This window comes from Chaetomium tenue (genome assembly GCF_020726465.1).
Source record: "Chaetomium tenue strain MPI-SDFR-AT-0079 chromosome Unknown F5144scaffold_1, whole genome shotgun sequence".
Classification (NCBI taxonomy): Eukaryota; Fungi; Ascomycota; class Sordariomycetes; order Sordariales; family Chaetomiaceae; genus Chaetomium; species Chaetomium tenue.
The window spans coordinates 4,252,773-4,277,623 of NW_027117329.1; the positions used below are offsets into that span (position 1 = coordinate 4,252,773).

General features: G+C 56.5%; 9 protein-coding genes across 9 annotated transcripts; 3 read left to right on the top strand and 6 right to left on the bottom strand.

Moving 5' to 3' along the window:
* Positions 1 to 92: 92 nt before the first annotated feature.
* Positions 93 to 1,543, bottom strand: F5144DRAFT_55792 (mitochondrial carrier domain-containing protein). The gene is made up of 2 exons (XM_066788050.1): positions 1,220 to 1,543; positions 93 to 1,164 (listed from the first exon to the last, which is right to left on the bottom strand). The coding sequence occupies exons 1-2, from the start codon at positions 1,346 to 1,348 to the stop codon at positions 250 to 252; spliced, it is 1,044 nt and encodes a 347-aa protein (XP_066648953.1). The 5' UTR covers positions 1,349 to 1,543; the 3' UTR covers positions 93 to 249.
* Positions 1,544 to 2,125: 582 nt separating this feature from the next.
* On the bottom strand, positions 2,126 to 3,833 carry F5144DRAFT_608574 (uncharacterized protein). Its single transcript, XM_066791596.1, has 2 exons — positions 3,125 to 3,833; positions 2,126 to 3,072 (listed from the first exon to the last, which is right to left on the bottom strand). The coding sequence occupies exons 1-2, from the start codon at positions 3,511 to 3,513 to the stop codon at positions 2,487 to 2,489; spliced, it is 975 nt and encodes a 324-aa protein (XP_066648954.1). The 5' UTR covers positions 3,514 to 3,833; the 3' UTR covers positions 2,126 to 2,486.
* A 184-nt stretch (positions 3,834 to 4,017) lies between these two features.
* On the bottom strand, positions 4,018 to 6,707 carry F5144DRAFT_556917 (Pre-mRNA-splicing ATP-dependent RNA helicase PRP28). Its single transcript, XM_066787998.1, has 2 exons — positions 4,413 to 6,707; positions 4,018 to 4,352 (listed from the first exon to the last, which is right to left on the bottom strand). The coding sequence occupies exon 1, from the start codon at positions 6,630 to 6,632 to the stop codon at positions 4,515 to 4,517; it is 2,118 nt and encodes a 705-aa protein (XP_066648955.1). The 5' UTR covers positions 6,633 to 6,707; the 3' UTR covers positions 4,018 to 4,352; positions 4,413 to 4,514.
* Positions 6,708 to 7,161: 454 nt separating this feature from the next.
* F5144DRAFT_617471 (mitochondrial 54S ribosomal mL59 domain-containing protein) lies at positions 7,162 to 8,978 on the top strand (the record flags this gene model as incomplete). The annotated part of the gene is made up of 4 exons (XM_066791882.1): positions 7,162 to 7,560; positions 7,628 to 7,688; positions 8,118 to 8,799; positions 8,839 to 8,978. 4 exons carry the CDS (start codon positions 7,162 to 7,164, stop codon positions 8,969 to 8,971), a joined length of 1,275 nt encoding a protein of 424 aa, XP_066648956.1. The 3' UTR covers positions 8,972 to 8,978.
* A 378-nt stretch (positions 8,979 to 9,356) lies between these two features.
* F5144DRAFT_589085 (DNA damage checkpoint protein rad24) lies at positions 9,357 to 10,372 on the bottom strand (the record flags this gene model as incomplete). The annotated part of the gene is made up of 5 exons (XM_066789997.1): positions 9,357 to 9,470; positions 9,524 to 9,594; positions 9,647 to 9,888; positions 9,943 to 10,249; positions 10,312 to 10,372. The coding sequence occupies 5 exons, from the start codon at positions 10,370 to 10,372 to the stop codon at positions 9,357 to 9,359; spliced, it is 795 nt and encodes a 264-aa protein (XP_066648957.1).
* Positions 10,373 to 12,328: 1,956 nt separating this feature from the next.
* On the bottom strand, positions 12,329 to 14,836 carry F5144DRAFT_637728 (glycoside hydrolase superfamily; the record flags this gene model as incomplete). The annotated part of the gene is made up of 5 exons (XM_066792671.1): positions 12,329 to 13,096; positions 13,170 to 13,362; positions 13,427 to 14,005; positions 14,065 to 14,619; positions 14,679 to 14,836. The coding sequence occupies 5 exons, from the start codon at positions 14,834 to 14,836 to the stop codon at positions 12,587 to 12,589; spliced, it is 1,995 nt and encodes a 664-aa protein (XP_066648958.1). The 3' UTR covers positions 12,329 to 12,586.
* Positions 14,837 to 15,406: 570 nt separating this feature from the next.
* F5144DRAFT_55937 (uncharacterized protein) lies at positions 15,407 to 16,513 on the bottom strand. The gene is made up of 2 exons (XM_066788136.1): positions 16,311 to 16,513; positions 15,407 to 16,229 (listed from the first exon to the last, which is right to left on the bottom strand). The coding sequence occupies exons 1-2, from the start codon at positions 16,419 to 16,421 to the stop codon at positions 15,510 to 15,512; spliced, it is 831 nt and encodes a 276-aa protein (XP_066648959.1). The 5' UTR covers positions 16,422 to 16,513; the 3' UTR covers positions 15,407 to 15,509.
* Positions 16,514 to 19,150: 2,637 nt separating this feature from the next.
* F5144DRAFT_55979 (uncharacterized protein) lies at positions 19,151 to 19,977 on the top strand. Its single transcript, XM_066788169.1, has 2 exons — positions 19,151 to 19,628; positions 19,688 to 19,977. The coding sequence occupies exons 1-2, from the start codon at positions 19,305 to 19,307 to the stop codon at positions 19,928 to 19,930; spliced, it is 567 nt and encodes a 188-aa protein (XP_066648960.1). The 5' UTR covers positions 19,151 to 19,304; the 3' UTR covers positions 19,931 to 19,977.
* F5144DRAFT_637732 (major facilitator superfamily domain-containing protein) lies at positions 19,978 to 24,010 on the top strand (the record flags this gene model as incomplete). Its single annotated transcript, XM_066792672.1, has 7 exons — positions 19,978 to 21,193; positions 21,301 to 21,377; positions 21,422 to 21,626; positions 22,091 to 22,425; positions 22,528 to 22,601; positions 22,700 to 23,488; positions 23,545 to 24,010. Exons 1-7 carry the CDS (start codon positions 20,191 to 20,193, stop codon positions 24,008 to 24,010), a joined length of 2,949 nt encoding a protein of 982 aa, XP_066648961.1. The 5' UTR covers positions 19,978 to 20,190.
* Between the last annotated feature and the right edge of the window lie 841 nt (positions 24,011 to 24,851).

The window sequence follows — 24,851 nt, forward strand, 5'->3', positions numbered from 1 at the left end:
AATCTTGAAGGGGGTGGGGGTTGGAGGGCAGGTGGGATTGTGGAAAGAATGTTAGATATCTATCGCTCTTTTCGCCTCTGTGTATCAACAAACATGGCTCTATATACCGATATCATGAACCAGGTCCCGTTTCCAAAGTCCCGGTGCCGCAACGCCCGCTAAAGGAGAAATAAATGCTCCCCGTCTATGCCGCCGCCCCCTTCTATAAAACCCCCCAAAGACCCCAACCTCCCAACCATCCCCCCTCCCTCACTGCATAGGGAAGTATTTCTTCAACCCATCATAAACCATAAAAATAAACGCCGAGCTCGGCACCGACCTCAGCACCGTAATCCCACACCCGCGATAAAACCCCTTCAAGCCCGCCTGCTGCCAAAGCGCCGCCGCCTCCCCAGAAAAGCTCCTCTGCGGCGCGGCGCCCTCCCCAATCGGCGAAGTCTGCATGCGCGACTTGACGGTATCCGCGGGGAAAAACAAAAAGTTATACATCATCCCCGCCGACGCGCCCGCCACCGCCTGCTGCCACAGCGGCAAGGCATCCGCCGCACGAATCCTTTCACGCTCCGCCTCCGACCGCGCCGACCGTTCATTCCACTCCCGCATCAGCTTCGTAACCGTCTCCTTCGACCCAAACCACGCCGCACAACCCCCCGACTCCCGAATCAGCGTGCCCAGCTGGCCATGCCAGAACCCGCGCAGCCCCTGGTGGCGCCAGATATCACGGATGACAGGCAGCGGGCGAAGCGGCGCCGCCGCCACCTTGGAGCCCGCCTCGCCCGCCGCCGCCGACGCCGGCACCTGGATCTTGCACTTGACGAGCTCGACGGGGGTCAGCACGAAGGAGGTCATGGCGCCGGAGAAGGCGCCCGTGGCCCACAGGGCGGAGAGTGGTAGGGCCTGGTCGCGGGGCGTGTAGCCCGCGGCGTAGACGGCGGCGCGCCCGAGCCGTTCCCAGAAGAACAGGCTGCTGTTCTCCAGCGCCGCGCCTACCAGTGGTGCGCTGATGCCCCGGTACAGGCCCAGGAAGCCGTCCGCGCGGATGGATTGCCGGAAGCAGTCGAGGGGTCCCTTGTACTGGAGAGGGAGGTGGTCGGGTTGGGATTGGAGGCGGACCTTGACTGTGTCGAAGGGGTACTCGATGTATTTGCCTACGATGCCGGCGACCTGGAGTGGGGGGTTAGCAAGGTGGTGGGGGGTGAGGGGGGTGGGATTGGCTTACGGAACCGTAGATGATGTCTTCGATGGCCTCCATGACTGCTGTCCTGGGTTTCAGGTGTGCCGGCGCAGTCGTGGTTTCTGAGAAGGGCTTGAGGTGACTTGCGCCTTCTTGGTTGGTTGCTGGCTCCATGTCTGTCAACGGTGTGTCAAGGTCGGAACGTGGAGAAGTAAAGTCCTCGTTCCTTCCCGACCGGCGACCGGCCGTTAAAACCAGAAGGGCTGACTATCAACCTCCCGGTGTGCGTGGGTAAGATCTCGGGCTGCGGGGTGATGCCCCTGGCCGAGTGCTTTTGGCGGGTAGCCGGGACGGAACGCACCGCACAGGCAACGCTCAGAACAGGATGACAGAGATGGAACAAGGAAATCCAAGCCTTGTTTGCTCGTTCAATGCAAGGCAAATGATACAGCCCGGCTGTCCACAATGCAGTTCACACAAAAGCGCGGTGCGAGGTGAGTTGGTCACAAATCACCGCTCAGTGGCTCATCGAGGGGCGGCGGCAAGACTTGAGTTGGAGTCCCGATGAGCGGAGCAGGTATGTACTTGCAAGGGCTGAGGCGAGAGGGCGCCGGTCTGGCTTTGTCTTGTCGGCTGTTGAAGGGACAATCGTCGAGACCGTCGACACCTCGCCGTTGCGTGAAAGGTCCAAAAAAAAAAAAAAAAAAACCCTCACATGTTAAGACTGGGGATGGTCTCCTCCTTGGTACCGGACACGGTCCGAATCCAGCTCAGGACATGATGGCGGTTGGAGTGGCACTGTCCTCACCACTGTGCATCGGCAGTGGCAGAACACAAAAAAATTGAGAACGGTCCGGGCTCTTGGCAACAGGGGTACGCCAGGAACGGGAAGTGGGTGGTGGTGGGGTTAAAGGGCCGAAGCCGACGTACATACGACTCAAGTAGAAATTTCTAAAACGACGTTGTCTTGCCATAGGATAACAGTGTCTAACCTGATAAAGCACATAGTTTGTTGTTGCTATATCTCTGGTTTGAAGCATTCAAGTTGCAAGCCTTGATATAGTCAAGACCCGATGGGACTGGTCTTCTGCAAGCTTCAGAATACATGTAAGCCACGGATTGAAAAATCGTCAGACTACCTTACCTAATTGAACAGACATACCGACTGTGGGAAAGTATACATTAATATTGGTGTCTAACCTCTAAGTATTGATACAGAGAAATGGAAACCTCATAGCTTTCTATACATGGGCCATTAATCCCAGACAGCCTGACAGGCATGCAACTTCCACCATAGCCACTCGAATCCTGTTCAGGGCAGCTCTTGGGTAGTCTTAAAATGCGACAGCTCGTGTATATGATGCTTGACGGGCATCTCGTATTTCGGCCCTGATGCTTTCACATAATGATTGTCTTTTCCCGCCCCTTCCTCCAATGTGGCAACTCCCTTTCGGTTAAGTTTTCGCCTTTCCCAAACTTTCCAAATGAAGAATGCACCGAGGGCCAATAACCCGGTACCAAGGGCTGCGCCCACCGCAACCCCGGCGATGGCGCCTGGCGTCATTGATGGGCTATTGGACTTCAAGGGTGTATCCGTTGTTGATAATGGGGGCGTCGCCGTGCCGTTCCCAGGCCCGGTGCCGCTGCCCTGTTGGTGCACGATGTTGAATCCGTTGATAGGAACTGCGTAGACGATAGCGCGAGATGACTTCACGACGGTCGAGGTCGCAATGTTGGTGCTCTGGACGGTGGCCTTCTCCGAGGTGCCGCTGACGGTGACCGTGCGGGTGACGGAAGTGCGGGACATGTAGGAGAGGGTTTCGCCCGGCATGACCACTGATGTGCACTGCATTACGTGTCTTTGAGTTGGCTGGAAAACCGCACCTAAGGCGTAGTTGCTGCTCACGTTAGCACCCACGCACGTTCCTTATCTAGGGTTCACAGGCTTACCTAGGGCAGCAGTAGGTGAACGCGGTTTGCGCTGCCGAGACACTGCTGTCTAGTGTGCTAGTATGAACAGCCGTATAGGCCTCGGGACAAACAAACGTCGGCCCAAATGCTGTTTGTAGTGGTAATTTGCCGGTGCGGTCCTGCCACCACCAGTCACCCAACTGCCTGGAGAAACATCTTCTGGCCTCTTCTATCTGAAATCTGCTAGGATAGACGGGATCCCAAGCAAGAATGGTGCCCTCATCGGTTTGTCGGTACAAGTATTTCTCGCACCCTATCGGCGCTGGCCATGGTGTCGGCAAAGGGTAGAATATGATGGGTGATCCGCTCAGGTTACCGCCCACAGGTTCTGTTGCAACGGTGGTGGTGGCGGTGGGCGTGGTCGACATGGTGTGTTTGTATCGCACTCGTCAAGTTGGCAACCGAAGTCACGAAACCTTGGTAAGCCGAGGATTTTCAAACCCGCGAAGCTGCCCGTGAAGCCGTGCTTACGTTGTTAATCGAGATTATTGAATCAGCCGCCGCTGGTGATGAGATTGATCAACTGAAGGGCAACCCATTTTCGCGACCTGGAAATCGTGGGAAGCTACCTTATGTTTTCAGCCTCCGGATCTAACTCCACGTTATTGTTTTAGGTGCCGATCCATTCCTATAAATAGGTAGCAATTGTCAGTCGTCCTTCTGTCGTGCCTCTCTAAAGGACGTTGTGTGCGACCTTGTACGAACTAGTATCCATCCAATCAGGCTTAGACTTTGCGGGTCCTGTTTCGAAACGGGCACAGCATCTCAAAAGTTGCCCCAGCCGACCAATACCAAGAGGTTACCGAACACATGTCGTTGGTCGGCTCTGTCGGTTACCACTCTGGAACGTGGCATGGTCAGCCCGGGAGTCTGTGTTTTATTTCCAAGTAACAGATTCCCAAACTTATTCTGAGTTCCCTTCCTCTTACACAACACAAAAACCAAAACAACTCCTTCATCTCTTTTCTCCTTGTTACAGAACCACCATATGCGCCGCAACTCGGGCCGCACGAGTGGACTTGGCAATCCTGGAGATTCAGCCACCGTGATCCCACTTGCAGGGTTCTTATCCGATGAGCCGATCTACCCGCAAAGCCGGCTTCCCTGTCAACTTAAAGTCATTGTTAGAACAGACAGTGGAGATGTTAGCAAGTCACAGCCACAGCGATACCCCACGACACAAGCAAGTCTTCGGAAGAACCCGCATGTTTGATACCCCACGTTCGACTCGAGGTCGGTCACAAGCTGACATAACTTGTTGCAATAGAACGCTTAAGGTGTATTGACGAGCCTCCTTATAGGCCTGGCCCCGAGGACTGTACACACCAATGGTATCCGACACACAACCGCCCCCAACCCACGGCGGCATTCACTGCCACGAACCCCCCTTCCCAGCGAAACCCCCACTATCCTCCAGCTTCTTACCCCCGCCGCGCGTCGGTTTCGACTGCGCGGCTTCGTGCCGCCGCAGTTCCTCCGGCACCTTCGAGATCGAAGACTTGGAGATGATCTGCTTCAGATCGTACATGACGTCCGAGTCCTCGTTGCCCAGGAACGTGATGGCCACACCGCTCTTACCCGCACGACCGGTACGACCGATACGATGTGTGTACGCCTCGATGCTCGAGGGCATGTTGAAGTTGACGACCAACGACACATCCGCCACGTCGATACCACGCCCCGCCAGATCCGTGGCCACCAGGATATTTGCCTGGCCGTTCCGAACCGACGCCAGCGACGCTTCACGCTGCTCCTGCGTCTTGCTGCCGTGGAGCGTGACCGTCGAGTAGCCCCATGATTTGATGTCCTTAGCGACCATCTCGCAGTTGCGTTTGATGTTGACGAAGACGATAACGGGCGGCTTGAACTGGCCCGAGTTAAGGATCTCTTGCAAGCGCCGCTTACGCTTATCTTCGCCCGAAACGAACTCGACACGCTGCTCGACTGTGTCGACGGCCTCACCAGCATTACCGATAGTCACGATGGCCGGACGACGGAGGTATTTCTTGGCGATTTTCTCGACGAGCGGCGGCATGGTCGCTGTATACATCATGGTTTGGCGGTACCGGTCTTTGCCGCCGAGGTAGCGGCTCATGAGTTGTGAGTTCTCTGCATCTTCCGTATCCGGCTTCTCGTTTGCTACCGGTAGAGCGTCGAGAATCTTGGTTAGGGGCTCCTCAAAACCCTGGTCGATCATGCGGTCTGCTTCATCCATAATAATGTAGCAACACTGGGAAAACACAAGCAGGCGCCTCTCAAGGCAGTCCACCAGACGACCTGGAGTTGCGACAATAATCTCTGCGCCGTTCCGGAGCGCAAAGGCTTGCTCCTCCAAAGAGTGACCACCAACAATGCTGACCACAGTAAAACCAAGGGGGCCGGCGAATTTCCTGGCCTCGGTCTCGATTTGCTGCACCAATTCTCTGGTCGGGGCGAGGATGAGCGCATACGGCCCGTCGTTCTTGTTGAATTCCGTAAGAGGAGGGAGTTCCGAGATGTATACTAGGAGAGGTAAGAGGAAGGCTGCCGTTTTACCTGAACCGGTAACGGCAACACCGATCAGGTCGCGTGCCTGTTGTGCTATCGGTATAGCAGCCCTTTGAATGGGAGTTGGTTCGTCGTACCCGACATTTTCGACAATTTCGAGCAGCCGCCGTGGCAGATTTGACTCGGCCCAGCTGCGCATCGGATTTGGAATGGCGCCACCTTTGGTGGCGATGCCGAAGTTCTCCTTGAAGATACGCCAGTCGCGTTCTTTCATGTCTTCTAGCTTTTTCTCCGACCAGTGCTTGCCAAAGTTCTTGCGTTCTGCCGCCTGTTTGACGCGCTCGTGCTGTTCCAACAACTTCCTCGCGCGCTCCTCTCCCGTCTCTGGGTCGCCGCGCCGGATGGCCTCTGCTTTCCGGAGCACCAACTCGTCGGTATTCTCGTAGCCCGCGAGCCTTACGAGTGACTCTGGGCGTTCTGCGTAGACGGGGTCAAAAGGCCGGCTCGTGTCGTCTTCGGGATCCCAGTCAAAGTTGAACTTGTTCGCCGCCGTCCTCTTTCTCTTCTTCTTCGCCGAGAAGGTAGATTGGTTGACCTCAGGGCCCATGTACTTTGCTCGCAACTCCGCCGCGTCCTTCCGCTCCATCTCGGCTCGTTTTTCATCGTTGTCGTTAAGCCGGCGCCGTTTCCCGCCGTGCTCAGGTTCGCCACTGTCGCCTGGGTGTCGCATCGCCTTGGGGCCGGTCGGTATACTGTTGGCCGTCGACTTTCCGATCGAGTATCCATTCGGTCCGTTTGTCCCGTTTGTCGACCAATGCCGTTGCGCTATGAGCGCTTCTTCTCGCCGTTTCCGTTCTTCCTCCTCTTTCGCCGCTTTCTCTGCGGCCATGCGCTCTCGTTCCTTCTTCGGGATGAACCTAGGCTTCGCAGCCGCGGCTCTCTCAGCCTCCCGCTGCCGGAGCAAAGCTGGGAGGTCTGGCGGTAGACGTCTTTTATCCATGGCGCGATACAAGTGTCGCCGGGGTGTAGATAGAGATGGTTAAAGGTACGAATAAAGTTTGGTTTGAGGAATGAGATGGCCGCTCGATGCCGGACCGCCACTCACGGTTCATGTGCATTTGGATCTTGGCGCAAGTGCTTGGCTTGCTTGGCACCTTGCCTCCGTGTGGCGAACGATTATTATACACTGTACTCAAGATACACCTCTAGGTAGTTGTGTCCGATGAGAGCAGAAAACATGCGAGATGAAATAAATGAGAGAACAAAGAACCTCTAATTTTCTTGCTTCTTCAGGGAAACCAGCGACAATAATCTGATATGTTATTTGTTTATTATGCCGAATGGAGAAACGACCTCAACCCTTCCGAGGTGGTGTGAGTGTGGTTCTTTCACGCACTGTCAGAAAACTGCGGGTCCACTCTTTTTTGAGAATCCATTGCTGCTGCTCCGCGACCATGAACCTCTCGGCTCGACTCGCTGTCGGCAAGGCACTCGCTCGCCCACATCACAGCGTCAAGCAGACTCCGACAATGGCGGCCGCGGCGACGAAGAACATACAACTAGCGCTGGCGCTGCCGACGCGGCTGCGCACATTCCTCGCGCGGTACCCCCCGGCCTCGATCCTCCCCGCCGGCGCCGACCCCGAGACACACAAGACGGGCTACCAAGAAGACACGCCGAACCCGTTCAGGCCCCTGAGGCACCCCGTGACTGGGAAGTGGCACGACCCAAAGTACTCCCTGCGCCGGCAGGCCGAACTAGTCAAGATGGCGCGGAAGCATGGTGTGGAGGAGCTACTGCCGGAGGGGCCCAAGAGCACCGAGGTGAGGTTACGCAAGAGGGTCGAGCTCGGTCTGCGGGTCAAGGGTACCGGTGTTGGCCAGAAGGTCAAGGGTCACAAGCACGAGAGGCAGCTGGGTGTCAAGTACGTCCGGAATTCCTGGGACGAGTGGTGGGGCTGTTTTGGGGCTACTTGCTGACTTGGATGTTCGACAGGATGGACAAGAGGAGACAGGCCATGTTGGACATGCCGGACCTCATCAGGGAATGGAAGAAGGTAATTTTTCTGGTGGCTGGTACTCACGGCTTGGAATGTGCTGCTAACCAAGTTACAGGTCGGAAAACGGGATTGGACCAAGTTCCCGAAATAAGCGGCCAGATACCATGCACAAGAGCTGTGGTGTTTCTAGACTGTACCAATACAAATGTACAACATTCAACCACTGGAGGACCTTCGAGATGCGGCTCAAGAGGGCCCGCAGTGTGCTACCATCTGCGTCTGATTCAAGCTTTGGTTATGCTCCTCTTCTCGCCTCCCCGCTGTTATTGGGCGATCAGTTCCCTGCCAAGTGGGCAACAGATATCATACACACCACTGCCATTTTTGTGTTGTCAACTATCTCCGCCCCCCCCCCCCTTCCCCTTCTTTCCCTGACGCCCGCGTCTCGTCTGGAGAAGGTCTCCCTCGCTCCTAGGGCACTTAGAGGGCCCTTTTACAAAACAAACGCACGTGATTGGCTCCAAATTCTTCTGACTCTGCCCCCCAAAGTTCGCACAAACTTCTCTCTTCAACACCATCAACTAGCTCAGCACCCAACCCCCATCCAGCACCCACACACCGCCAAGGAGGCACACCTCACAATGACCCCCTCAAACCCCAACCCAACCTACTACGAAATCCTCAACCTCTCCCCCACCACCCTCACCACGCAAGAAGAAACCGGAGGCGAGCCCGCGGCCGCAGCACTCATCAAACGAGCCTACCGGCGCGCCCTGCTCAACCACCACCCCGACAAGAAACCACACCCACCCCACCACCATTCCCACCACCCCAACAACCCCCCGTCCACCACTCACCCACACACCTACACAATCGACCAAATCTCCACCGCCTATGCCACCCTCTCCCGCCGCGCCCAGCGCCAAGCCTACGACACCTCCCTCCTCCTCCTCCGCCAGCAGCAATCCCACTCAGGAGCAGCAGGTGGAGGAACAGGGGAAGCATTTCAAACAGGCATCGAGACGATCGACCTGGACGATTTGGAGTGCGATGAGGGCGAGGGCGGGGATGGAGGCGAGACACAGTGGTATCGGTCGTGTCGGTGCGGGAATCCGAGGGGGTATTATTTCACCGAGGCTGACTTGGAGGATGCGGCTGATTTGGGGGAGTTGATGGTGGGATGTGCGGATTGTAGTTTGTGGTTGAGGGTTTGTTTTGCGGTGGTTGAGGAAAATGGGGATGATGTTGACGCCGGTGGTGTCGGGAGGCAGGAAGGTAGTAGTAGTGGCAGCGGGGGGAAGGGAGGAACAAGCGTTGGTGCTGAAGATGGTGAAAGGTGAAAGTGAAATCTAGTTATATAGGTGAACTAGCTCGACATGATGCAAGACAATACAACTTATAACGGCGGCTGTAACCAGCAACGCGTGAGACGCCAAACAGGTCTATTATTGACGACGGGGGGGTTTTATTCTTGCCCAAGCGATCCTCGCCACAGTCCGAGTCTAGAAGCAAGCAATTTGAGAAAGGAAAACAGAACCCTCCAAATGTTGCGCTTCAACCCTCAGCCGCCGCAACGAACCGCCTGCCAAGTCTTGTGTATCTGCCGTAAACATGCAAAGGTACGTGGGGATCTCCAGTCCGCGCTCCAAAGACACCGTTTCCACCAAGGGATTTGCCAAACCGGGGTTATCACTATCAAGAGACCAGGAACATCTATGACGCCGCTTACTCGGCCTTGGGCTCCTCCGCAGCCGCCTCCGGCTTCGGCTCCTCTTGGGTCGGGGCCTCGGCGGAGCCGGTAGCAGCGGGGGCCTCGGCCTCGGAAGAGGTCCAGAGGGTCTGTCGGGCGTTAGCATTGGTCTGATCGTCATGTTCGCGTTTTTGCCACGTACCAGGTTGTCACGGAGGAGCTGCATGATCAGGGTGCTATCCTTGTAGCTCTCCTCGCTCAATGTGTCGAGCTCTGCAGTCATTGTTAGAAAAGGTTGGCGTCTTGGCGGCGCGGGGTTACGTACCAGCAATAGCATCGTCAAAGGCCTGCTTGGCCAAGTGGCAAGCCTGGTCGGGAGCGTTCAGGATCTCGTAGTAGAAAACGGAGAAGTTGAGGGCAAGGCCCAGGCGGATGGGGTGCGTGGGCGGCAGCTCGGTCTGGGCAACCTCGGTGGCAGCCTTGTACGCCTCGAGAGACTTGTCGGCCGAATCCTTGCGCTTGTCGCCAACGGCGAACTCGGCGAGATAGCGGTGGTAGTCACCCTTCCTGGACTGGGGTTAGACCCAGCTAAGGTAGCACGTTGACAGGGGAATTACTGACATCTTGTGGTAAAACACCTTGGACTCGCCCGACTTGGCAGAGGGGATCAGGTGCTGGTCAAGGACGCTGAGGATGTCCTCGCAAATCTTGGCGAGCTCAGCCTCGATCTTCTGGCGGTACTCCTTAATAAGGTCGACCTGGGTAGAGTTGCCCTTAGACTCCTCCTTCTGCTCGATCGAGGTGACGATTCTCCACGATGCACGGCGAGCGCCAATAACGTTCTTGTAGGCAACCGACAGGAGGTTCCGTTCCTCGACGGTAAGATCGCGGTCCTCGGAGGCGACAATCTTCATGTTCTCGACCATCTCTGTGTGCGGGGTGGAGTGTTAGCGGCGGTTGCCGGGGTTTTTAGTATCTGTGAATACGTGCCTTCGTAGCGCTCGGCCTGCTCGGCGAGCTTGGCCAGGTACACGGCATCTTCGTGGCCCATTTTGACGGATGGAGTAGTATCTGCAAGATCGCAGTTAGCAGGACAGCAGAAATAGTCGGGGTTAGTCGGTGTGTGGAAAAGCGAAAAACGGAACGAGAGCCTGAAGAGGGGAAATAAAGGCTGCCAGATGACCAGTCGCTTCCATCACAGCAACAAAAACCGCCATAACAGAGCGGCTCTTGTTGATGCGAAAGTGCTGCGCTGCGCTGTTCTGTGGTGATTTCCTGCCAGGCTCCCCGCTCTCGGTGTGGGGTGCGGATGCGCAGCCCGGTCTGCCTTAGACTGCGTGAAGCAAGGCCTCCTGGCATGTCGGGCGCAGACTCGGGGGCAATTGGAGGGTAAGCCCGAGGCGACCCTGAAGATCGTGACCACGGACTCAGAGGGTGGAGGCAGGGACCGATCGCGCAGGCTATGACGACAGCGGGCGAGAAGTGGTGTGCGGTGCGGAGGACGATAGCATAAGTGAGGGGAGAATAACCAAGACTAACCTCGTGGAATGTAGTGGATGGCGGGATGCCGACAGGAGGATGCTTCGCGGGGAAGTTGGTGGGGTGGAAAGTGGTTGCAAAAAAGTTTGCGATGTGGTTCAGTCGCTCGATGTTTTGGAAAGAGGACGAGAGTGGGCGAAGTGACCGGTTTTGGATGCAAAGTTGGAAATGAGGGAAGGGGCAAGGCCGAAGCGCAGCGAAGCGACAACACAAGGCGGGATGCGTGGGCGGGCGACCAGTGAAATTTGGGCTGGCACGGCCACTCAAACGGACCCCGCCTGAGCTCAACACGTGACGGCAGCTCCAGGGCCCTGTGGGAGCCTAGTACGTCACTCTCGAGGAAGCTCACCTCACCAACAGACTACCAAAACTGGAAACACTACGACGCGGCGTTGACTTTCTGAGCCACCCCCGTGCCGAAACCATAGTGGAACCCGTAAGAAGCTCGTACCGTCGCAAGTACCGCAGGACAGACTGAGATCAGACTTTGCTGGTAAAGAAAGGGCTATCATGAATCACGGTCGGGCAGCAGCAGTAGACGCATAAAGCAGCTTAAAGGAGCCTGGCACCCTGGGTTAGGCCATTTATGCGTTTCTCCCTAGCCTGTCTGGTTGATTGTGATGCGCGGTTGGGCGGTCTGTTCGTCCCTGCAGCACATCTTCCAGAATCAACATTACCACTCGGTCAATTCTAAGCCCATCAAAACCCCCGTGTTATTCATAGCATAGCTTATTCCGAGCCAGCCCTGGCAATCTGGTGGTGAAACAAACAGGGACCCTTACTGCCCGAGTCTCACGATGACTGCCTGTGGTCCAGGCGTGGAAGCGCCAGAAAAGCCCCTGAAGTTGGGTCGGTACCTGCTTATGGCGACCCACTTTTTTGACACGCCTTTTTGACACCACATCACATCCTCAAGAAACGGAAAGAGCATCTGGGTCACTCAAAATATACACGAAGGGTAACATCCCACGAAAAGGTAAAAGGGCGGGGGGCATGAACCACTGGATGACCAATTTAGTGATTAGAGGGCATCGGCAAAGGGTTTCTCTTCAGAACATGCACTCCAAGTCGGATCACGCAATCGACAGACCCGTCGCTCAGCAGGAACGAAATAAACACAAGAAAAAAGGGGGGAGAATAAAATAAAAATAAAACTAACACAAGAACCGAAGTCAACCAAAATGACTCACCGAGCCAGCAGCAAGCAACAACAACTTCCACCAGAAAAACTTTGAGCGCGTCCCCAGCCAAGACCAATCCCTGTCTGCCAACCTCCAACAACACCATGTTCGTCTGAACTAATGGTGCCTGGAGTGAAGCAAGAACCTACCCGCTCAAAGCCGACCACATTATATGATCAGTGGAAAGTACCCGACAGTTTGCAGAGATGGTGGGCAGATTCGGGAAAGATGTGAGAGGGGGGGGTTCTGTGGCAGAACTCAGGTACGGTGGTGGTCAGGCATACGTGAGGGGCGGGGGGGAGGAACAAGAAAGAATCCAGAGATGACCATGGCAAGGCCTGGTTATCGAGGGACTCATCCGGCAGGATGTGAGTGAGTCGCCGCAACAACATCAACTTCAAATATGGACCTCAAGCGGGAAGAACGGGATGCCCAGCTATTACCACCACCACCCCAGCTACTACGACTACCTTACTCCAACAACTCCAAGGACGCCGCACTACACCACCAGCAGCGTTAACCTCAACCGCAACAACACAACAACCTCACTTCTCCCCCTCCACCACCAACACCGCCACCGACAAATCCGGCAGACTAAACTCAAACACCCCACCCCTCCCCGCCTTCAACGTCGTCACCGTCGTCTTCACCGCCCCCTTATTCTCCGGCGTATTATGCGCCCAGGGCCCCTCCGGCGCCGTCAATACCGTCAACTGCGCGCGATCACCCTTCTTCACACCCTCACCACCTTCTCCCCCCTTCCCTTTACCCTTCCCCTTCCCCTTCCCATCACCACCACCAGCACCACCCCCCGCCTCAAACTGCACCCTCACGGGCACATCAGCACCCCCCGTGCTGTTGTACACGGCCGCCTTGAGGATGTACGACCCGTCGTCAGCGCCGCGACCAGCCACCCAGTAGGCTGGGCCGAAGGCGTCGGCGCTGTTGACGGGGAGGGTGTGCGTGATGCGGTGGGAGGCGAGGAGTTGGATGATGGGGTAGGAGACGCTGGGGGTCGTGTCGGCCGGGTTGGCGGTGAAGGAGATTAGGTCGGGCTGTGTGCCGGGGGTTAGTATGGTGTTTGTGAGGGGGGAGGGGGGCGCTCTAGGGGTTGGGGTTGGTACTTACGGCCCATTGGTAGCTGTTGAGGTTCTGGAGGATCGGCGCAAAGGTGGTGCCCCAGACCCGGTCGCCGTTGCGCTCGGCTCCAAGGATGAAGACGGCCTCGGCGACGGAGCCGATCCAGTTGGACCACTTGTTCTTTGGCGCGTCCCAGTCCGTGTCCTCGAGCTTGCCCGTGTTGTTCTGGATGGTCGCATACCTGAGGGTGACTTGTTAGCTTGCGATCTCGTGTTAAGGGGAGGTGGGGGTCGCCGTTCACTCACTCTCCGATGATGATGGGGTGGCCGTCGGCCCAGTTGTCAAACAGGTCGAACTGGGACACGGAGTAGTCCGGCCGGGTGTACTTGTGGTAGTCCTGGCCCGACTCCTTGTACACAAACTCGTCGGTCGACGAAAAGATGAAGATGTCAGGGTACTTCGCCTTGATGGCCTCGTAGAACGTCTTCAGCCGGTAGCTCTTGTACGAGTCGAGGCCGCCCCACAAGTTGTCCTCGTTGCCGACCTCGACGTACTTGATGTTCCACGGCTCGGGGTGGCCGAGCTTAGCGCGGCGCGCGCCCCAAGGGGTCGAGACGTCGCCCATGAGGAACTCGAGCTCGTTCAGCGCATCCTCCACGAAGACGTGCAGCTCCTCCTCCGGTACCACATCGCCGTTCAGGTACAGGCCCGCGGCGACTGCCAGCACAACCTCCACGTCGAGGTCCTCGGCCCAGTGCATGTACTCGACCAACCCGATGCCGTCCGTGTTGGCGTACGTCCACACGCCGTCACGACCGGGCCGGTCGGTCAGCGGGCCGAGTGTGCTTGACCAGTTCCAGTAGTTGCCGGCATAGTTGCCCTCGCTGTTGTTTGCTAAGCTTAGTGTCTCTCAAGCGCCTACTTGTTCCTCTAGGGCACTTACAGGTTGTTGCCTCCTGGAATCCGAAGGAAACTGGGCTTGAGGTCTGCGAGCTTCTCCATGAGCTCTCGGCGCATGCCGTTGGGCCTGTTCTTATACGTCGGCGGGAACAAGCTGATGAGGTTGAACTGGAGCGTGGTCTGGTGGCAGGGGCTGAACTCCAACACGAAGCTGTTGTTGCTGTTCGCCGCGCTCTTGGTCGGGAGAAGCTCGAACTTGTGCTCGGTCCAGGCGTGCTCCATCGACCTGGACTTGATCTTGGTGGTGGCCAGGGTCTCATTGGTGATGTCCGACACCAGGGAGAGGGTAAACTTTCCGTCGTAGGCGCCGTACGAGTGGAAGCTGCCGCTATACTCGTCGGTCTTCTGGACGTCCATTCCCCAGTAGCCGGCGTTCTTCAAGCCCGCCTTTCCCTTTCCACTCGTGACCTTGACCGAGCGAGGCAGGGCATCCGATAACGGTGGAGAGGTTACGACCTCGAGAGTGCTATCCCCCACGGCGCTCCAGGCCTCGAGGGAGCTATTATGGAATGCTCGGTTGCGGATCAGCTCGGCGTACCTAAGGACTTTAGTTGAGCACCATGCAAGCGTATCAGGGAAAGCCGCGACAGAACTTACAACCCGCCGTCACCGCTCTGATTGATGTCCTCGAACATGATGCCATACATGTACGGGGACGTATCATTGCCGCCAGAGTTGGCGACCGACAGGGTCACCGCCGCCGCGGCTCCCGTGAGCGCGAGCAGCGAGAGGGCCCGAAGCGAAAGGGGCGCCATCTTGGAAAACTTTGGACAGACAAGCGACAGTGCAAGTGCCCTGGCTCTGGCCCAACAACATCCACGGCGGGCGTCATGGCCTTAAATGGCCGTGGCTCTTCTCCGCACGCTGCAATGCAGAAGCTAACCGGGTCCATGGGACGATATGATTACTACTTGCTGATGGAGTAGTACTCATGCAGCTGCCAGCAGGTTTGTTCCTGGGCCGACCTCCCGTTTACAGCCCGGTTCCTGGACCCGAGATTACTAACTGCAGGTACCAACGGTCCGGACTAGTAAACAAGCGGCTAAGACACGCGGATAACCATGGAGAACAACAGGGGAAAACAGCCGGCAACATGCGCCCCAATCAGCGTATCGGATTGGCCGAGCCCAGCTGGGTACCGACTAGTAGTCTTAGGCAAAAGAGCTACATTTCCGTGTTTGTCTTCCCTCTTCCCTTGCTCCCCCCTCAGGCGTTCCCGCATGCTTTACCGTATACGGCGTCGGCCACAATAGCCGGCTCGGCCCAAGCAGGACTCGGGAGATGCAGGACCTCGTCGATGTTATGTTCTCAGTTTGGCTATTGCAATCAATCACGGTCATTTGAAAAAGTAGTTGTGCTCTGCAATCGAACAATCGAACATACAACACCTCTGATAGAGTCTTCCAGCCCCTATTCATATACCCATCCTTAAGCAATCGGCTCAACGCTGAACTTGTCCAAGTCCGCCGAGACCACTTGCCAGCCATCGGCCTTCGCACCATCACCCGTGAGGTATGCAGACGCCGAGCTGTTGCCACGCATGGTCCACTCCACCCAGTGGCCGCCAATAACACCAAACTTGCCGCCGTTAAAGTCGGTATAGGTACCGCCGTGGCCAACATCCAAGTTACCCTTCCACTTGGGGACACCCGCCGGCATGGCATTGTAGTCGCGCTCGCCGTTACCAAACGCAATATCACTCTGCCCACCCAGGAAGAAAAACACCGGCTTGCGGAAGTTCTCCGCCGCCGTATAGTTCGTCAACAGCCCGGAGCTCCAGATCCCCACACTCTGGACGCGATCATCCCAGATCTGGGCGTAAGCCTCCACACCACCACAGCTCCAGCCGGCGGCGGTAATGCGCGAGGCGTCGACGCTGGCGAAATCGCCCTGGCCCGCGTTGGTGCTGATGAAGTCGATCGACTGCTTCATGACGTCGGCCGTCGTGCTGCCCTGCCCGCCCGGCGTGCCGCTCGCGATGACGAGCACGCCGTGCGATGCGAGCTGCGTCAGGAAGGGGGCCTGCCCGGTGGCGTCGGCGGAGCATCCGCCGTTGCCCCAGAGCATGACGGGGAGTTTGGTGCCCTCGGGGATCTCTTTGGGCGCGTAGAAGGTGTGGCCTTGCAGGGCGTTGGAGGTGTAGTAGCCCTGTGGGGGTGGGAGGTAGGCACGTTAGTTGAGATCAGTGTGGATTTGGTTGGACATGGTTATTTGATGTTGGTGACATACCGCTGGCGCAAACGGACCGTCGCCGGTGCTCTGGCCCTGGCGCTCCTTGAGGGAGACGGGGGTGGCAGAGGAGAGAGCCACAAGGGCCAGCGCAGAAAGGGTGGTCTTCATGTTGGCTGTGAAGGTTGGTGATACTGTGACTGGGCCTAGGTCTCGTGCGTCGTGGCGATGTGGAGATCTCTAGGAGAGTAGCGGCTGAGGGAGTTCCCGGGCCGGTTTTATATGCTTTTCCTCTCGGATCAGAAATCTGGGTTTCTACCCGGTTGTGTTACCCATCTGCCTTCTGAGTTGAGCGGCTATGACGAACACCCCCCGGGGGCGTCATGTTGTTTCAACTTGTGCTGGGAGAGTGTTGCTTTGAGGCCCGGGAACCTGGGGCCAATATATTTCCCCACATCGGAATGCCGATCGTTATGGCCCCCTCCGGTCCGTACCCGGTACCAAAGTGAAGATCTATGGCTTTGTTCCTGGATAATGTGGGCGAGAGCGAGGCGCACGAGTGATGGGTTGATGATCGCTGGCCCTCGCCCGAGATATACGTAACCACTCAAGAAGCTGGCTCCGGTCCTCCGATTCCAGATGAGGGTATGATGAGGGCATGATACAGGGAAAAGGGGGTGCCGAGGTTGGTGGGAAAACCCCGGTTGGGGCGCCTAGAGAAGCGACCACTTGCCTGGAAACACGCCGGTTATATGGATAATTCGGCAATTACTCCCCCGCTGTAACTTACCGTTGCAATGCATAAACTTCCTCTGCCCGGAATTTAATTGCGGGACTTGGGATCTCGATTGTGCATAGGTACTCTTCTCGTGAAGCCTTTCCAACCCCCATTTCCTCCTATCAACGTCCATCAGGGATTATTAGGGGGTTAACAAAGTCGATACAATCCCTAATTTCGAACTCATAAGCGCCTGTTTAACGATCTTGAGGGGAATAGTATAGTCTCTTCTCGAATGACTCACGACACAAGCAACACAACAGCTGACGTTGAGAGTACAGACGAGCAAGTTGGATTCATAGCATCTTGTGGCTGTGATGTTAGATTTGAGATGGAAAGGAGAGGGAAAAGGGGTAATGCAGAAATAGGTAGGGTTCTATCTGTGTTGAGTGAACATCGGTAGGTAGTGGTCGTCGTTGTGCTTTGCGGTGTTTGGTAGGTACCTACCTACATGTATACATACAGGCATAATAGCTACGTCCAGCGAGGCTTGTAGCTGGCTATATAGTGTATTAATAAGCTCCTCTAGGACCCTGCTGGTTGCCCGGTATTCGAATCGTACATGTCGCGGCGTCGTCGGGGTCCTAACGACCTGGACTAGGTCGGGATCCAGGTCTAACACCTGCAGGAACTCGGCCTGCAGGGTAACGGGGAGGGTCCCCGTCAGGAAGATTTGTGTGTTACTGATCTTATCCATCCGCTCTTTAACAAGATCAAAGGCCCGGGGCCGGAAGTCTCGAGAGGCCAGGACCTCTTGCGCCTCGTCCAAGATGATCCTGTCCAGCTTATACTGCCCCTGGTTCGTACGGACGAAGCGGTCCCACGCATCCCCTTCCATGGCCTCTGGGGAGACGAGGACCACACTGTAGTCCCCGCTCGGCGGTTCCCCCTCCCAGACCAGGGCCTTGATGCCCCAGTCCAGGAGCCGCCGAGCGGTGTCCCGGAGTAGTGTGCGCAGTGGTTGGATGACAATGGTCAAGCTGTCCGGCTGTGCATAGGCTGGCAACGCGAACACTACCGTCTTCCCCCCTCCCACACCGGCGATATAGAGAACTATGCCTCCCCTCCCTATAGGCTATAGCTTCTAGCCACTATATGGGACGAGCAGTCATGGCTATACGACGATCCCCGCCGCGCTGGGCAACCGCCCCTGGCCTTTTTTTCTTTTTCTTTCTTCTTTCTTTTTTTTTCTTTTGGGTGAGCTATCTGGCAGTGCACGACTGGAAGTCAGAAAATGTGATTATAGTTGATTCTTAGGTTAATGTCCTCAGATAGCGTCAAGATCGTTATCACATATTGTACATGCTCTTGCACCGTCCTGTTGAAAATGATGACGTCGTCGAGATACGCTTAGCAAAAGTGACGGAAGCGGTATAAACGACGATTCATAAATCGCTGAGCGCCTAGTGCTCTGTCTATGTCTGCGCGTCGGTACATTTCCCGCAGCATTTCGTTACTCCACTAGTTGGGTCCCTCCACCTACATGTATTGGGCCTCTTGCTGTTCCCAGCTCATTCTATCTTCGCCATTATCCTACACCCGTGCGTATGATGTGATTGCCGTCTGTGAAGTGTGCCTGGTAGGTATCTATTCACCTGGTATGGCCTGTGTGCCTTCCTGCTCCCAATTCCATCTCAACCTTGAATCCCCCCACCTTCCTGCCACCGCGCTCCTGCCAGTGCTATACATACAAGTTCCCGCGCACACACTGTCACCGCCTCCTCACAATTGAAGTTGAACAACGGTTTAGCTCAGCGGTATTGTGAGGAGGACCGGTTGGACACCAATCGAAAGAGGACCGGTTCAACTCCCCCTCGCGGCGCAAAACCCTATTTTCAGAGTTTTCGTAACCATCAACCTCCATTCGACCGGCGAATGGGGCTTGGTGGTGAGCTTTTTATATTTATTTTATTACCATTAATTATCTCTAAACAGGTACCTATGTGTTGTGTTTATCCATGCTATCACTGCTCTTTTATTTGACGAATTTCTAAGTAATTTATACAATTACTAAGACCCAAATTATCATAATCCGTTTCATTGGCAAGATAACTCGGGAGTCGGGATTGAGGCTGACTTACACGATCAATGATTGAATTATTCCTATCGATGATATCAAAGGCACGTGAGGGTCCACATCTGGAGTATTAAATTCGATTATTCAACCGCAGCGCCGAAATCTCTCACGACTAGAGAAGTTGAAAAAAAGAGACATCAAAATTATCACCCCACGGTCTCGCCGATCTCGTTGAGTAATATCCACGATAGCACCTACAATGGATATTCTACTCAGTCCGTTTCGAGGGCCCTCCCGAACAGGATCAGAGTGGTTCTCGGTCGGCGTCGCCTCGTCATTCCCCGAAGTCGGACTTGAATCTGATGAAAACCAAGAAGCCCACGAAATTGAGAGCGAGCCTCGGCTGTGTGGCAGCAGGAGCAGCCCTGGCGAGGATCCGAAACCGGGGTGCAAAGTCTTCCACGTTCCCAGGACAGACAGTTCCCAGCGGACAGAACTCGGGATCCCAGACGAATCGGCCCAGGACTTGACCGACCAGGTTCTCGTGTTTAAATATCGGGGGAAGATTCACGCAGTAGACCATGTAGGTAACAATGTTTGCAATTACTAACATGAAGGAATTATTGTATTAACGAGATTTAGCAATGCCCTCATTCCTCCTTCCCGTTATCACAGGGCATCCCGTTCGACATCGAGGACTTTGGTATTGTCCTCAGCGCAGGGCTGACTTGCCCAAAGCATAATTGGTCCTTTGACCTCTTTTCCGGCAGGTCAGACCGCGGGAACTACAAGCTCAAGGTGTGGGAGGTTGAGTTGCGCGAGACTAGGGGGGCACAGGCCGCCGAGAAAGAGGTGTGGGTGAGGAGAAAGCCGAGGATCGGTTAAAACTTCTCATGGTTGGCGCCTCGTTGAAAGAAGCAGAACAGTCATTACCTGCCCATCAGATGCTGACACACTGTCCGACCATCAAGTCTTCCTGTCATATGTTCTGGACGCATCCTTTGCTCCTCACACGGAGCCCACCCAGCCCGTTCGCGACTTCGGTCTGCCGCCGAACCAGAACGTCCTCAAACACCTGCTCCAGGCTCACCAGCGCCTTGGCGGAGATCTGATGGTGAAGGACGATCCGCGGAGCGGCGATCAGGATGCCATGTTGCAGACCCACGCCATTCAATGTCTCAGCCGGGACGCCGGCACTCGGAAGATCCAGCCAGACCATGTTTGTCTCAGCCGGGCGGAGCAACTTCCCGCCCCTGTCCGTCCACATGCGCGCCACCACCGCCGCCATCCCATGGGTGATGCGGAACACCCCCCTGACGTCCACATCCCCCGGCCCGAAGTTTTCGAACACCGCTTCCCGCGCGGCGGCCGCCAGAAACCCCGTCTTCCGAACACCGCCGCCGATGCTCTGGCGCAACCTCTTGATTCGGCGGATCACCGCCGCCGAGCCCACCACCGCGGCTCCGATCGGCGCGCCGATCCCCTTGGAGAAAGACAACGTCAAGACATCCGCGCACGCCGCAATCTCCGCCAGCGTCCCCGCGGACCGGCCCGAGGCCACGGCATCCCACACCCGCGCCCCGTCGATATGCACCAGCAACCCCCGACTCGCCGTCCACTCCCTAATCCTTTGCAGCCCCGCCAGCGGAATCACATTCCCATTCGCCGTATCCTCCAAACTCACCACCTTCGTCGGACACGCCGTCCACGGCAACCCCCCATCACCACCCCCAACCCCATCCTCCCCACCACCCTCCCCATCCAACTCCAACCTCGCCCCCCTCTCCAAATCCCCCACCGTCAAAAACAACCCATTCACCTCCGGCCTCACAGCCACCACCGTCGCCCCCGACAACCCCGCCACCCCCCCCGCCTCATTACACACCACATGGGCCGACGCGTCCGCCAGCACGCCGAACGGCCGCTGCGCGCACAGGGCGCCCAGCGCCCCCAGCGCCAGCTGGTTGGCCATGGTGCCCGACATGACGAAGGCGGCGGCCTCGCGGGCGCAGATGTGCGCCATGTGGTGCTCGAGGGAGGCGGTGGTAAGGTCTTCGTTGAGGATGGTGTCGTTGAGGGTCGCGTGGGTGAGGGCGGTTAGTTGCCGCAGGGTGGGGGTGGTGGTGGCGTCCGCTGGTGGGGGGGTTAGTTTTGGGTTTTGGATGGGGAGGGGGTAGTGTTGGGGGAGGGGGGGGGGGGGGGGGGGCTCACTTCGAAAGTCAAAGGCTGTGCCCGTATGCTCTGGATTGCCCCAGGACACCTCGTCTGTCTCGGTAAAGGTGGTATGGGCGCCATTCTCGGGGACTGCCTTGGTGCCCCAGGGACGGTTCGAGTCGGTGGTGGTCAGAGTCATGGTGGCGAAAGCAAAATCGGTAGATTCGGTCTTGTGTCCAGGGTCACTGGGCCATGATTGTGAGGCCAGGCGGATGTGACGGTGGCATGGCGTGTGATTATATGTATGTGTCCAAGCTCACTCGTCTTTGGTACGGGCCAAGGATGACTGAATACGGATCCTGCGATCCTCTTGCTCAACCACCACTCGGAGGCTTTCCCAGCCCTCGAACGCAAGTGCGCATCAGAAGTTCCACCCTTCAGCCAGCCCTACGAGTGTGACTGCGGAATCCTTCTAGCCCTTTTGATAATGTGATTGTACAATAGTACTTGTTAGAGCCTTTTCTGGGAATATCACCTGCCATGTGTCAATCCAGATCCTTCTCTCCCTTTATGTCGTTCCTCCCAAGGCACTGCGATTGGGCCCAGCCCGAAGCTGAGGTCTAAGACCGTGCAATCATTTCATATACGGATCCAGGAAAAATCGACGTGTTGGGGCCGATCCCTGAAGTAGCGGTCAGTCCGAGGTGAAACCGAGTTTGAAAATTCATTCTGTTACGTGACCTTGGATCGGCTGGACGCGCAATAAGACTGGGTCCTCTTTGAAACCTTTTTCACCAGATTTTCTCGGCGGGTTGAGGGGGGTCTGGGTGCTGACAGCACATCTGGAATTGTGCTATGCCTAGCAGCCCATGCGGTGAAATGGTTCCGTAGAAAAGTGTAAAGGGGTCCCCGGTCCCCGAGCAGGAGAGATCGAAACATGCTCATCACCACGCCGCCAACTCTTGACGCCGGTCCTAGACCATCAGTGCCCCCCTGAATCCATAATGTCGAAACCAGGCAGTATCTCCGGGGCAGAGACGGTCAACGGGGACCAAGAGCTCGAGCAACTGACAAGCCTGGGCCTCCAGCGGAATAGCGATGGGTTGATTTGCTGGCTGCCGGACAGCAAGGACCATCCTCGGAACTGGAGCGCCGCGAGGAAGACTTTCGACACGACCGTCATCATCTTCCTCGAGTTCTTTGTCACGGTGGTCAGCACGGCCGGGGTGAGTTACTTTTTCACTGCCCACCTCGACTTGTCTAGTGCTTACAGAAACCTTGGACTTTGAAAAATGGCTGACCATCCCCGTTGGGCGCAACCATGACAGACCTCAGCAGCACACGCAGCGCAACCCGAGTATGGCGGCGACAAAGTGACATCCATTCTGGCCTTCACATTCATGTAAACACCCACCTCCCCACCCCCCCTTTCACCACTCCAGAGTTACCTATCAAAACGCACCTCACCCGAGTCCACCCCCCACTAACCCCCTGACTCAGGTACAACCTGGGCCAAGCCCTCGGCGGGCTCATCACCCCCGCGCTCTCGGAGCTCATCGGGCGGCGAACGCCCTACCTCGTCTCGTGCGCGCTCTTCAGCATCTTCAGCCTGCTGACCGGCCTCGTCCCACATGTCTCGGCCGTGTGGCTCGGCCGCTTCGCGGCGGGCTTCACGTCGGCGGTGCCGGCGGTGGTCACGGCGGGCAGCATCCACGACATGTTCGACGGCGGGCAGCGCGTGTGGCTGGTTTTTGTGTGGAATGCGGGCTCGATTGCGGGCCTGTGCGTGGGGCCGTTGTATGGGGCGTGTTTGTTGGCGGTTTGTGGGGATTGGCGGTGGATTTTTTATGTTTCGGCCGCGGTGACGGCGGTGTGTTTTGGGTGTTTGCTGGGGGTAAGGGAGAGCAGGCCGAGTCAGGTGCTGAAGCGGAAGATTGAGGTTCTGGAGGCGAAGGGGGGGGTTGGGAGTCTGGAGTGGTTCAACCCTGACGATGCGCCGGATGCGAGGGCGCTGCTCCAGCTGGTGGTTGTGCAGCCGCTGAAGCTGTTGGGGACGGAGCCGATTGTGATCATGGTCACGGTCATCGGGGCCGTGTCTTCGGGTATCATCTACCTCTTTACTGAGTCGCTGCCGGATGTTTATCTGTCCATGTCGGCCGGCTTTACGCCCGCAACCGCGTCGATGGTTTTCCTGGCCTTCTTGCCTGGTATCGCGCTCGGCTTTCTACCACGGCTGTGGGATCAGAGGGCCGTCCGTCAGGCCCTGCGGCGGGGAGAGAGGATACAGCCGTTAGCATATCTCTGTCCCGGTGTGTTAACTTTGCAAAATGCTGACTCTGTTGCAGGGAAGATAAAATCATGGGCTTCGCCGTCGCCGCGCCCGCGCTGGCCATTGGGCTGATATGGTTCTCCTGGACGATCCCACCCGCAGCTCCCCAGGTCCATTGGCTGGTCCCTACGGCAGCGCTGGTGTTGGTTGGGTTTGCCGTCAACGAGATGTCCTACACACTCAGCGCCTATCTTACAGACGCCTACCTGCTCTATGCCGCGTCCGCGTTCTGTGGCCTGGCCTTTGTGCGCGCCTTGGTCTCGGGCATTATGCCGCTCGTGGCGAACCGTATGTACCCGGCTCTCGGGGCTAACATTGCGGGCACCGTTGTTGCCTGCTTTGCACTGGTCTTTTGTCTGGCCCCGTGGGTTTTATTTCGCTACGGAAGAGTGCTGAGGCAGAAGAGCCCGTTCGCTAAGCACAGCTTGGAAAGTCATCTGAAGAGTCAAATCCCGTCCCAGAAGAAGTTGGAGGGCTTGTAATTGAGTCTAAAATATCTGGTATATCAACGCTGTAATGTGTAATGGCAGGAGGTGGGGTTGGTCGAGAACTATATGTATAGTTCTAGCTATAACGGAGCGGCGTCGAGTTGCTGCAGTATCGGATAATAGTAATCTGTAATACTCATAGAAATGGGAGCCGGTCTCCAAAGTACATGTAGCGGCTACTCCAAGTACAACCGAGTGCGAAGATTTATCCGTCTTACCCGCATTGAAACAACCTACCAGTCAAGAGCTGGCTGGACGAGAACGATGGTGGAGTTATGTCGAGACCGCCGTCTTCCTCCACATAAACTAGAGGCGACTTCGCTCTTGGCATGTGTTTTACTGTGAGTCTGAGTTTACCGTGACGGTAAGTCGGAGTTTGTCCATTTGGGACTGTAGTCCCGCCATGGCCTTGTCAGAGCTCTTCCCTGTTCCATGGGCTGGGCGCGTTTTGCCCTCTGCCGCTTCTTCTCGGATCCAATCTTGAACCTTTTCCAACGTGGGTTCCGTGGTGGGCCTGGTAGGCAGCGGGCGAGGGGGGCGCCGGCGAGGAAGGTCTGCACGCGAGCGATAAGGCTGGTACGCCCTTCATCTGTGCGACGAGCGGTGAGAGCGTTGTGCATGTGCATGCGGGAACCGGTCACGAGCCACGCGCTGATGTTGTCCTGGTAGGATTGACGTTGCGCTGTGACAATAACTCTCCCGAGGAGGAACTTGCATAGTTTAAAACCTCAGACCGATAGTAGGGTTTAAGATGGACGTTTACCTGAGATGGATGTTCCTGTCCATCCCAATATATAATACTATCCGTCCCAATACAAAGTACTGTCCATCCCAA

Bases quoted from the DNA above. Each gene is read 5' to 3' on its own strand.
- F5144DRAFT_55792 (XM_066788050.1), bottom strand. From the start codon at position 1,348: ATGGAGCCAGCAACCAACCAAGAAGGCGCAAGTCACCTCAAGCCCTTC. The intron at 1,165-1,219 runs GTAAGCCAATCC...CCCCCACTCCAG, and splicing joins AAGACATCATCTACGGTTCC to GTCGCCGGCATCGTAGGCAA.
- F5144DRAFT_608574 (XM_066791596.1), bottom strand. From the start codon at position 3,513: ATGTCGACCACGCCCACCGCCACCACCACCGTTGCAACAGAACCTGTG. The intron at 3,073-3,124 runs GTAAGCCTGTGA...TAACGTGAGCAG, and splicing joins TTCACCTACTGCTGCCCTAG to CAACTACGCCTTAGGTGCGG.
- F5144DRAFT_556917 (XM_066787998.1), bottom strand. From the start codon at position 6,632: ATGGATAAAAGACGTCTACCGCCAGACCTCCCAGCTTTGCTCCGGCAG.
- F5144DRAFT_55937 (XM_066788136.1), bottom strand. From the start codon at position 16,421: ATGAAGACCACCCTTTCTGCGCTGGCCCTTGTGGCTCTCTCCTCTGCC. The intron at 16,230-16,310 runs GTATGTCACCAA...CCACCCCCACAG, and splicing joins ACGGTCCGTTTGCGCCAGCG to GGCTACTACACCTCCAACGC.
- F5144DRAFT_55979 (XM_066788169.1), top strand. From the start codon at position 19,305: ATGGATATTCTACTCAGTCCGTTTCGAGGGCCCTCCCGAACAGGATCA. The intron at 19,629-19,687 runs GTAGGTAACAAT...AACGAGATTTAG, and splicing joins AGATTCACGCAGTAGACCAT to CAATGCCCTCATTCCTCCTT.